This window comes from Camelus bactrianus, chromosome 3 (genome assembly GCF_048773025.1).
Source record: "Camelus bactrianus isolate YW-2024 breed Bactrian camel chromosome 3, ASM4877302v1, whole genome shotgun sequence".
Taxonomy (NCBI): Eukaryota; Metazoa; Chordata; class Mammalia; order Artiodactyla; family Camelidae; genus Camelus; species Camelus bactrianus.
This window is the reverse complement of record NC_133541.1, coordinates 50,462,348-50,474,789: the sequence shown is the minus strand read 5'-3', so window position 1 is coordinate 50,474,789 and position 12,442 is coordinate 50,462,348. Positions and strand designations below refer to the sequence as shown.

Sequence of the window (12,442 nt, the reverse complement as noted above, 5' to 3'; positions counted from 1 at the left end):
TCAGATTGCTCCCCCTGGAGGAATATTTTGAAACTTCAATTAACTCAGTTGAGTGGATTGGAGGCGAAATGCCTACCTTGGTGGCATAAACCCTAACACTGCATGAGTAGGGCCAGCAAGGAAGTTCCACTCACTGGCCTTGTGCCAGCCCCACCCTCAGTGCCAATCTATAACCTGATGTTGTCCACATGAGTCCATCAGCAGGCTGGTCGGTGGCAGTGGTGGGGATTCCACCATCCCCCAAAGCCCTTTCTTTCTTTGCAGACAAGGTTGGAGCAACGGGTGGGAGAGTCCTGCCCCAGGGCGCTGCAGGAGGCTGCCCGCCAGCACGCAGACCCTGCTGGAGTTAGCACAGTTCCTTCAACAAGGGTGGCGGAACTTTGTCTCTCATTAAGCTGCCTGAAGTCATCTCTTGATGGATCCTGGGGCCGGGTGGGGGGAGGGTGGGGAATCAAGGAGGAAAGTTTATTTTCAGACTCAGCTTAACAGCAACCAACTTAAGCACCTAAAAAATGGTAGGTATTTCTCCAAGGAGCAAATTAAGATAAATACCCCAAGACTTATTCCACATTGATCTGTTTAGAAAGTGCCCAGTTAGGATAATATACACCACATTTCAGGGACCAAAGGGAGTCTTTTGCTTTCCTCTTTTTTGCCACTGTTGATACTCCAGGTTTCTAGGGAAATAATACACATATTTTTCACATGTTCAGGAACAGCATACCCTCTCGAAGGAAGTACCAGGAGCCGTATTTGGCGGCACAGTATCACCCCGATCTGGGGAGTCAATGGCTTAAGAGGCAGAACTGAAGTTAATTTAGACCAAAGAATGGGACCTGATTAAAAGGACAAGTCTCGCTCACTGTCAAATTTGTGTCTAGTGATGTGACTCTTAGGACAGCCCTCTTGTGCCTTTATCTGTTCAGCAAAATGAAATGAGCATCTACTTTTTTTCTGAAGGAAAACTAATGGGTCCCTTGTCTGTTGATTTTTCTCGGGCTTTCAGATCAATGTCCTACAGAGCGGATTCATTCCAAAGGATTTAAAAGCATGTTGGGGTCGATCCTCAAGTCTGAAGTCCTTTACAAGCCTTGCTTCATGACTCTTCAGTGAGAGAGTGAGCTTTACTATTAGACCATTTTATGGACGGGGAAGACGGAAGCCCGGGAGCACGGGGGTACCCAAGAAGGGTCGGAGGCCTGCTCCCAGCCTCGGCCTCCTCCCCTCAGCCCTCTGATCATCCTGCACCTCGTGGCAAAGCAGTCAGCATACCCTTCCCCAAACAGATGACAAGTTTCCAAGTGAGGGTGGATTGGTTTAGCTTTCCCACCTGAACTTTTGGACCCACCCATGTTTGGCAGGTCAAAGCTGGTCCCACCCACTTAACAGAACCAGTTTTTGCTTGTCAGCCAACAAGGCCGGTGTGTCTAAAGCACATCGGGAAACTGAAGACAGTAACCACTAGGGTCTTTGACACGTGAAATGCCTACCAGCGTCTTTCTCCCGTCCATTATCAAGATTAATATGAGCAGAAAAAAAGCAGCATTTGAACGACTTTTGGTCTCTGCAATGCAAATTCCTGCAGTGCAAATGCAGAAGGGGCCTCACCTCCTTTGCTTTGGGCCAGGAATAGATCATTTATTAACCCCTCGCCATGAAAAGCACAGCAGAGCCCTCATTATCTCATATCCATGCTTTCCAAATCAATCGGCTCCCTGCTCCACTGCTGGGCTTTTTAATTTAAATGTCAGCTAAAGTTAGAGTGTGCTTTATGAAAATGTCAGAGCCTCTCGTTAACTTCGGTTCTGTGTCGGTCCATCACTTTTCGGTTGACGAATTTGAGGAAATGACTTCTCTCAGAATGCTTGTACTAAGGTTCCTCTTTGAATTTTTAGGACACTCTCCTTAAAAATCTGAACTCTGGTTTAAAAAAAAAGGTGCTTCAAATACCAGTATCTATAAATAGTCACATCTTAGAATGTATGAAAGTTTTCTAAATGCTTTCCCACATTTGAATCCACGTTATGAATATTCTAAAGAGCTGGAATTCGACTGGCATTTCTCAGTGGGCTTTTGGAGGGTGACAACTGTCCTTCCAGGACTGTCCCACCCACCATAGCAGCTGAGCTTCCCTGCTCCTCCTCGCCACTAAATGCTAGTAACTGAGACAACCAAAAGGCCTTCTACTCAGTTTCAAATGCCTCCCAAGCCACAGTCTGCTCCAGTTGAGATGAGAGTCAACCAAAAATTTCAAAACCCTCGTACCGGACAAAACCCAACCAAAATGCTTGCTAGGCACGAAGTCCCTCCCCGCACCTCCCCCTCAGGGCTCTCGCCACCTAGATCCTAACTGTGTGCCTGGGCTGCACGCTGCATTGCTGGGACTGACTGCTTTGTGATGCTGCCTGAACTGTATCGTATTCTTCTTCTCTGCTGATTGAGCTCTTGTCTGTCCCCCTGCGTGGTGCCCTGCCGGAGGACAGATATCTCAGAATAGACATCTTGTGCTCCGTGTCGAAGAGTCCTGGGTTTGGCAGACGTTTACTAACTATATTGGATGAATAGTTGGTGACTGGATGACAGGGAGGATCTAAATCCTGGACCACTGGCTATTGGCTTAGTAAGAGATACAGTTACACGCCATCTCTATGCTTTTTACCCTTCCTGGCATGCAGGGGTTGTGCTTGTGTCTGCGGCATGGTGGCCTTTGGGTTCTTTTGGCCTTGTATTAACACATGAAGAGACAATACAAGGAATGTAGTAAGGTCTGTTGCTAGGACAGCAGGTATATTGAAGTGACCGCAAATACAAATGTATACACACACACAGAAATACGTCTTAACACTTCATAAAATCCTTTCTCAAAATTTGATGAGTTAGGGGAAAAGTAGGTTTTCCTCTTGAACTAACTCCCTATACTGGCTCTGTTTTCATTCGTTTCAAGGTTTCCAACTGTTGTTCTTACACTTAACAGATGTCCCCTCCGAAGGCATCAAACCACTTTGTTTTTCCCTCATCCTAACTCCTTTTTCAGTAAAACAAGTTACCCAGAATATACTTTCCCTTTTATCTATATGCGTTAGAGAGAAGAAAAAGAATTTTATTTTTAAGGTCATTTTTCTCACTAATGACCAGAAACAGAAATAAACCACAGTTGATTCAAAAGGCAAATACTAGTCCTTCCTATTTCTGCGGCCTCCGCAGTGCTCTCTCCCATGACGGAAATGGAAAAAGTCCTCAAGTAAGAGGAAAAGTGGAAAATACAGATTCAATGATCAAGTTTAAGGGTGAGCGAACGACAGGTCATATCTGGAGACAGTACAGAAACGTAGATGCCAACTTTTTCCCCCCTACGTGGTAATAAATTCACATTCATCCAATTTGTCCCTCTTTCCCTATCTCTGTAGCTCTCAACAGCACACAACTGTAGGGTATCTGACCTTTGCTAAGACTAAGACTGCGGCCTGCAGGCTTCACCCAACAAAAACAAAAAGGAAAGAAACTGCCCCATTCATAGACTGAACCAGGCTGCGATCAGCGGCATTGCAAAACTAGGTAAAAGTTACATCGGGGGTGGAGCATGGGGTGCCTGACTCTTTAGGGACGTGTATGATCAGACACCTAACTGTGGTTGAGACAGCTTTGTCATTCTCTACTCTCTCTCCTCCCTCCCACCCTCCCAGTTGTTCAATTCCCTATTACATCATCCCAGTCTGTTGCATGTCCAAGGTTTGGGAATGGGAAGAGGTTGAGTTTGGCCACTAAGACACCAGGACACTATCCCCCAGGAAACAAAGTTCTCTGTGTGTGATGCTCGGAGTCCCCATTTTCAGACAACACTGCTCCTGCAGCTTTCAGACAAAATAAGAATGGTCATGCTTCAAAAGCTACCAGTCTGGTCAAACTGTTGCCAGGGCAGCAGAGAAATCTTAGGATGATTTCAACTCATCTACTCTTTCCCACCAACCAAGAGACAATATGGGGACACTACTCACTGGGGACACTAAGCAGGATTCAAATGGAACTTAAATTGCTGAACTTGGACCTCAACCCAACGTTAATGTTATTCACGTGAAAAGTGAAATACAGAGTTTTAAAAATCAACATTTAGTTCAAACTGAAACAGCCAAATCTCCAAATTAAACCTGAACTAGATTGATGTTTCATTTACTTTCTAATCTTGAAGGCATTCCCATGACAATTTCTCCATGCCACTGGGCAGCCAGTCGCTGTCTTGGCTGCCAATTCACTGATGACAATATCCCCAGCAGGGTGGACAATTAATATAGCTCCAATCCACAAACTCAGCCTCCCTGCCAGATAGTCTAAAACCCATTTACACAGTCCAGTTTGATCTGAGTGTTTAGACAGATGGGTTGTTTGAACCCACTGCTTCAAGAACATATTTTTGTATATTCCTATGCCTCTTATCAGACCCAAAAAGGAAGAATGGCTGGACTGACTACTTTGTCCATTTCAAGCAATTATCCTGTCTGGCATGGGTGGAGGTGAAAAGAGTCGTGTCAGCAGAGTGATCAGCGGTTCATTTCACTGGAGGGAGTGTTACGTGTCCAGGGCCAAGCACTTCTATCTGTCTGACTGCTTTGTCTCCATTTTCCCTCCTTTCTCACGTACACACAGACCCTCTTTAATTACTAGCAGAAAACAGTGCATTCTGCACACTTCACAACATCTGTTCAGGCCTTAATTAATCCAGCTCTCTCAGTCTCCATAGCAACTGTGCTTAACAGGCTCTCTCCACATGCAAAAATCTTCTTCTGAGTGAATGACTCGAAATACAGCCACTATCGAAACATGTTTACATTAACCCTAGTGTCAGATATGAGAACTTTGCAGGGAGGGTGTCTGCATGGAGAGACTAAGTTATGAGACCATATTCACCATCACCATAGTAAAAGCAACTGCTTTCAAACCAGAGACACAAGTTAACGCTAATTTTTCAAGGTAGTGCAAAAAAAAATCCCATTTCTACCTTTATGTTACTAGAAATTCCTGTGCTCCTGAAGATTAATAAGCACAGTTACCTTGACGGAGCACACGGTTATTGTTTGTAGGGCAGTTAAAAGAAATCCAAGCGTTAAGAAGAAACTCATCAGGAGGTGGGCCTCCTGAGCTGCTGGCCCTGCAGACCTGAAATCAAAGCTTATTGTTCTTTGCAGGCACCTGCCAGCTTCTTCCCCAAATTAGAGCTTGCCAGCAGCAGAGAGGTTAGCTTTTCCAAGGAAGCCGTGAACACTGCCAAGGGAAATGTCAAGCACATTTCCCAGAGTCTGTTTTAGCTCCGTGGACTAGAGATGCTCTCCTTGACGCTGGCTGTGTTTGTGTTTGTATTTGAAGCTGTTAGAGACAGTAAAAATAAATACTGCCGACTACCCAGAAAACCTGCTCAGGTACTATGTATGGGGGTTGGGGGGAGGGCAGTGGTAAAAGAGCGTGGACAAATGAAGCCAGGCATTTACCCTCTGAGTGGCGTTTCAGTCCACACCGACTTCCATCATTAAATGTTTAACCTGGGTTGCTAACAAGAAGTAAACCATTCAGAGTCCTGGCTCCTTTTCCCCTTCACTGCTTCCTTCTTTGAATAGGAAAACCACCCAAAACCCACTGAGGAGCGAGAAGAACTTTAGACAAACTCTTGGGCAAGTAGAAAATGCATTTTGTAGACAAATCAGATCCCTTTTATGATAAACATAGGACACGCCCCATTTTGAGCTTCTGAACAAGGAGAGAACCTTCCTGAATCCCCCCAACCAGTGACTGGAACTCTGTGGAGCCTGGGAGATAATGAACCCCCAAATTGAAGGAGGAGTCATTGGGGAGGTTCTGCAGGAATAAGGGCCCATTCTCTAATGTAACTATAGTAGCTAGTGAAATTAACAAAGAAAGTATAACCCTGTTTTCTCAAAGTTCATTCTTCGTCCGCAAGCAGTCGTCTCTTAAGAGATTTCTGACTTTCTGCTCTTCAGAGAGCTTTATTGCTAGGCAGACAACTAGGATTCAATTAATGGCATGTTGAAGTTTCTCATCCATGAAGCTTCTACAAAACTACTGAACCATGGTCCTCCCCCCTTCAAGTGACTTCACCCAAAACATTATTCAATCACCAACTTGAAGTGAAGGCTTTGAACTCACAAGCCAGAGGCAAAGAAATGGAATGGAAACAGGATCAGGGTTCCAGTTCTACCGCCTCTTTGATCTCAGATTTCCAGAGACTCCTGTTCACCGGGCTCGTCCCCGAAGTCTCATGAAGCTCTTACTCTGAGCACAGTGTCAGGGAGGGATTTGATCCCGGACATCTCCCAAGGCAAAGGAAAGTGGAAACCTGTGAAAACCTGAAGCAAGGATCCCCCAGCTACTTTGGTTCTTGAGCACGCCCAAGCCCGCCTTCTCCCTACCCCTAGTCACCAGCATGCGACCCCTGCTGTCGTTTTCAGAGGGGGGACTGTGTGGCATTTACTGCTCTAGGCTTAACTCGTTTGGTTTTCACAGCAGCCCTGCAAGGGCATGGCTATTACTCTCCCCATTTCATCAATAAGCGAACTTAGCTCAGAAGCAAGGCTGTGGGATTGCGCAACCAAGAGATTCCACGAGCGACTCCATAACACACATTAAGTGGTGTTGTGCAACCCTGTGGCCCTAGGGAACTTCACTAAGCAGAGCCCAAGTCTGTTTGGTTTTTCCCTACGTTTTCACTCCTGTCACTCTTGGTAGAGGGCAGCCAGCATGAGAGAGCATAGTGAACTCTCCGTACTCATCACAGGATCCTTGTGGAATCCATGTATCCCCTCCACTCCTTCCCCCCACCTTTTTTCCATTTCCCATAAAGCCCAAAGTGGTACATTAAGATGGGGTGAGGGGTGGCATCAGAGATAAGAAAATAAAGCAGGTGGTCAAGACAGCCATGGAGGAAGATCCTACAGTCACCTCCTCCCTTAGACACACTGAATCTATAGCTACACATAGGGAAATTTCTTCTGAAAAAGACCTAAAAGCTAGCTAAAAGATCACAAACAGATGAGGAAAGGGCCATACTGAGGCGAGTAGGAGAGGTTGAGATGTGGTCACGTTTAAACAGCCCACAACCCCCTCCCCACCTAGCACCTGCAGGGAACTCAAACCCAGAGCTTCTCCCTAAGGAACAAAGGGTTCACTCCCCTACATCGGCAACCCCGCTTTTGAGACCTGCACTTGAGAGATGAGTCCCTGAAACATCTGGCTTGAAAACCAGTGGGTCTTGCCTCCTCAAGACCCAAGGGGCTGTAGGGATCTGAGAAACAGCTTTAAACAGGCGGGCGTGCAGACTTTCTCTTCCCAGGGATGGCGTGGAAGCAGCCGTTTGAAAAGCGCACAGACTTTATAAGATTCATTTGCTGATATTAAAGCTTCGGCCTGAGGGGCCAAGCCCCCTGCTCTTCTGGGATAAGGATGAAGGCGCTGGCAGGCGCGTCTTACATGTCCTCCCTCCCTTGCTAAAGCCAGTGGGTGCAGGTGTTTTTCCCCCGCTTGCTCACCCTCCATCTCCCGTCTCCCCGCAGGGGAGCGTTTGCTCCAGTCCAGCTCCCCAGGGTTTTTGCTGCCATCTTTGTGCCCTCCCTCTGCCTTGCCCGAGCTGGCCAGTATCCCCCAGAAAAGAGTTTATGCCCTGATCTGATGCCCTAGTTTTTCCAACTGTTGTCTAGCAAATCCCCTCCGGGTAGCCTAGCTCTCTTGGCCAGCGGGGCTTAGACTTGTGTCCCCACAGCACTGTCTCCATCTTACTGTTAAGTATTGACGTACTTCAAAGCTGCTGCTTGAGGGTCTGACTTCCTAATCAGCCTGAATCTAGGTTCTGACTGAGGTGTCCCCCTCCTAGGACGCTGATAGGTCCTTGCACACCCTTCAGGCACTGGAAGCCACTAAAAATAAAACAGGGCTGCTTGGATCAACACAGAGGGCTGGGAGACACCCAAGAGCTAGGGCAGGTTTGAACAATAAGGCTCATCTCCTACACAATCTCCACGATTTCGAGAGGTGGTTGTTTCATCTAGAACACAGAAACCCCACAGAAAGTCAGGTTAAAGAAAACAGGAACATGGTCCAAAGGAAAGAAGATAAAACTAAGAAAATCTTACTGAAACAGAGATAAGAAAGCAGAAAAGCGAAGAGCCTTTCCCCTTCCCCCCTTCACACCACCCCCTCCCCGCCGCTTTTTTTCTTCCACTTAAAACTGTTTGGACTCAAGTCCTCAGTTCATCCCACAGAAGCACCCTGAGGCATCCTTCCAGATCCCTCTGTTCCAACAAGCATCTTCAGGTAGCCCCAGGGTCCCCTTTACTTTTGGTTTCTTGTGGCTTAGCACCGACAGGTAGCTACCCCACTGGCCATTTGACCAGAACCCAGTTGCTTTGTGGAGGAGGTGGGTGTGGAAAGGTGAGGGGATAGGGTATAGGGTGTTATTTTTCCCAACGCTCATCAGGCCGAGATGCCAAGACCCCGAGGTTTACAGCAAAGACAGAGCTTATTGGCAAGGCAGCCAAGCGAGAAGACAGAGAAATGCGTCTCAAATCAGTGTCCCAGGAAAAGTGATGAGTGTTAAGGTCGGGGTATTTATGCGATGACCAATAAGGAAGCAGGGCGGTCAGAGGCGTGGGGAGCGTGCGGAAAGGACCGGGGACGGGCACAGGTGACCATCATCCTGCTCAGGTGTAACTGAGCCCCAGCCCCCTGCACGTGCAAAATGGAGCCGCTTCGCACGCTCGGAGGGCGGAGTTTCTGCCCGCTGACGTCAGAAGGTCGCGGAGCGGACACTCACGCATGCCCAGCTGGGGGGTCGGCGGGCCTCTCCAGTCTTAACCGGCTGGGCTCAGACTAGGCACAGCTGACTCCAAGCCCCTGGAAAACAACTCGGGCAAACATCTTGTTTAGGCTCCACGGTGCTTGGAGGACAGGCACGTCTTTCGTAGACGATCTTGATTAGTGAAAGCAAGTGAAATGCATTTGACTAAGGCTTACTCTGGGTTTCTGTAGCCCACCATAACCCAGCTGTACGTGGGACGTGATCAGTTCCAAGCTGGGAGAGGTGCTCCCATGTTTCCCCACGACTCGTGCTAGAGTGCTGGAAAGAAGCGAGACAGATGGGTCCTTCTCCCTGGACACCTTAACCTAGACGGGGAGGGGCTCCTGCAGTGCTTCCAAGTGTGTGCGTCAGTGTCTCTCAAGTCTTGTTTTATGCCTCTGGACTTTGGCTTGGGTCCCCCACCCTCTGACTCTCTACTTATCCTTCAAGCCTTGGGCATCTTCTCCTTTAGGACAACTCCCTCCATGCACATGTTACTGGCCCCTACATGCTCTTTCTCTGAGCTCCCATAGTGACCAGTACTCCTCCGCATCTGTTCCTGTGTTTGTCTTCAACAACTTACAAACTTGTTCACTTTTACATTGTTTCTAATAGACTGGCCTTTAGGAGACAGTCAATAAATGTTAATTGAATGAGTTAAATGTAAATAAGCTGAAAGCTAACCTTAGGAAGCCTTAGTCCACTCTCATACCTACCATCTCCAGGCATCTGACCACTCTACTCACTGCTTCTGGCTGTGCAGGTGCAACCTGCCTAAGGTCTGGGACCAGGCTGAGCAATTATTCAGAGTTTTTTATGATATGATAATAATAGCTAGCACATATTGAGTGATTGCTATGCCCCAGGCTCTGTTCTAAGCACATTGCATAATCATTTAATTCTCACAACAGTTCTGTAAGGTAATCATCTTTGTTTCATAGATGAGGAAACTGAGACCTAGAGAGGTGAAGTAACATACCAGGGACACAGCCCGGAAGTCAGAGATCTGGCTGCAGAATCTCTACTCCAAGCCTCTCATCCAGAAAGACAGAGATGATTGAACCTTAGTAGCCTCAGTTTTATTCTGAGTTTGAAAGACGGTCCGAGGTCACAGGAAGGAATACATCCTCCTTTTTACTTATCTGTAACCCCCAATTTCGTCTCATCATCTTCACCTTATATAACCCTTACACACACCGCCGCCACCCCCCTCTCTGCAGCGAGTGCTTTTACCCTTTTCTGAATGACCATGGCTCCATGGTGAGTGGGCTGGAAAGTGTCCCAGGATTCCAGCAACTATGCCCTGATGAGCCACAGAGAAGCTTGGACTATAAATGAGACGCAAGTAGATGCATGCAGCCTGGAAGGGACAGAGCAAAAAACGTTGCTTTCCCTTCCACAACCAGTCTCTAAAGGGATGAATGTTTCCTCCAAGATCTTCGGTGGGTGGGAAGTATCCTTTGACGGAAACTTACTTATGATGCTGAGAAATAGGGTGGTTTTCTAAGATTAGCGAATTTCTGTTGGAGCCACAGAGTGAACTCTACTGAGATCTGAGCTCATTAAATAGTGAGGACAAAGTAAAATGGAAGAACTTATCAAAAAACCTTTGAGACTTAGTTGTTTTAATTGAAAAGACATAAAATTAAATATTAAAGTTACCAGGAAGAACCTATGAACAGAGACATAACAAAAGATGCCAAGGCCTTCCACAGGGTGGCTACACAAAGCCCCAGAGTTCGCAGGACTTGAAAATCAACTGAGCACACATGTTCTTAAAGAACTCCACGGGGATTTAGAACATCTCTACCTATTTTCACACATGGTTAATTTCCATATCTGCTGTCAGGAAAAAGGGAAAGATACTTATAGTTATTGGAGCAAGGATTTGGACTGAAATATCTATGTGCTTTTTATTCGAGGGATAGAGGATTCTGGAATAGACATTACTGAGAGAGAGGGAAGATAGAGCCTTCTGTCTCGAAGTCTTTAGGAAGAGAAGATGCATCTTATAATTGAGGAGTTCATTTTGGAGATGAAATGATTGATTAACATTTTAATGAGCTATATCCATTCTGTGAAGATTTGTCTCTGAATGTGTTAATATGATTGTGACCCAAATGGCCAGAAGCAGCAAGTCAAAAAAAAAAGGGGGTGCCCCTCTCCCAAAAAGGCTTTCTTTAAAACTAAGATTTGACTTGCTCAAGTGAAAATAGTTATCCAACCGGCAACTTTAGGGAAAAAACAAGCAATGGGAGCTGGGTGAATATTTTTCCCTTCTGATCACAGCTCCCTCCTGGTAAGGACGGCAAGTCTGGGTGAACTTAGTATTCCTCCTTTATTTTCATTTTTAATAAAGGGAGGTTGCATTTGAGTATGAAATGTGTATTTTATTACAGTTCCACACAATTTTAAAATTTCAAAGTATAATAGTGAGGTAAAAGGTATTTATTGACACTGACCAAAACACATACAGATATTTCTGAAGAACCACCTGAAAGCATTTCCCGGTTTATTTTCTCACAGAGAGACCCGTATTACCCTGAAGGCAAGATGTACCGGTTTTCCTCTGTGGAAAAGCACATACAGGCAACAAGCTTCAAACAAGCTTCACCGGAGAGCAGTTTTTGTCCTTAACTAGCTGCAGCGCGGCGCTCCTTCCAGGGAGTGGAGGCCGCTGGCGCTCCCGGGGCTGGCGGGGACAGGCCAGCCACCAGGAGCACGGGCGTGCACTACTGAAGTTTCACGTTAGTAGCCAAGTTTACATCCAAACCGACTTGTTGCGGCTTTGCCTCTGGGCTGTGTTGAATGATGGATGATGCTGAACTGTGGCTTGAAAGCCGACAAGCCTTAGGACCAAGAAAGTGTATCTGAAAAACCTCTGGCCCAGGTCCTGAGTCCAGACTGTGTCCACAGCAGAGTGGCTGCCCGGTCAGGGCAGATGTCCAGACTGGACACCTTGGTTGCATGGTGACTGTAACAGATCACCACCAGGTGTGACCCCTTCGATGTCTGAGAGCACTGAAGTCACTCTCCTTAATTAGCTGCTGTGATGGCGAAAGTTTGCCCAACATGAATGTCACTCTTTCTGTCCGAACTGCTTCGTCAAGATTTTAAAGGACACTTTGAAAAGCAGATGATCCAGTAGAAAATATAACATGGAAACTTAGGGTCCTAACAACTTGGAAAATATTTTTGCTTACTTAAGTTAATTTCTCCTCCAGAAATCTGAAATTAGGTGTGGTAAGTGAATGATCATTACAAACAGCTGCTTTCAATAATTTAATTATTAGACTCATGCCCCCAAATGAACTTGCACGAAACGTTAAATATTACTCCTAAAGCAATGTGGACGCAGTCACACACACATCAGGAAAAGGAAAAAGAAATTTCTCCTGAAAACACCAGTGTTTTGTTTTGTTTGGAAACATAACAACACAGTTAGAGGTAAACAATATTTTCTTCTGCTCCATCTCCAGATTCCCCGTCTGGGCTGGTCACTCTCTGTAGACTGAGCTTTGCTTCTGCTATAAATGTCTGCAGCTGAGGGCCGTGTGGATTGGAGTCGCTAAGGGGTGGGTATTCAGTCTGAGAGATGTCCAAATC

At 46.4% G+C, this 12,442-nt stretch overlaps 1 protein-coding gene across 6 annotated transcripts in view; it reads right to left on the bottom strand.

The window, feature by feature from the left end:
* Positions 1-11,263: 11,263 nt before the first annotated feature.
* The window catches only part of ARHGEF28 (Rho guanine nucleotide exchange factor 28), a 276,756-nt gene continuing 275,577 nt past the window's right edge, over positions 11,264-12,442 (bottom strand). For all 6 annotated transcript variants that reach the window (XM_074359759.1, XM_074359771.1, XM_074359768.1 and 3 more), the window contains one exon: positions 11,264-12,441. In XM_074359759.1, the coding sequence (XP_074215860.1) occupies positions 12,278-12,441 (164 nt within the window). In that variant the 3' untranslated portion in view covers positions 11,264-12,277. The remainder of the gene's footprint in view (position 12,442) is intronic.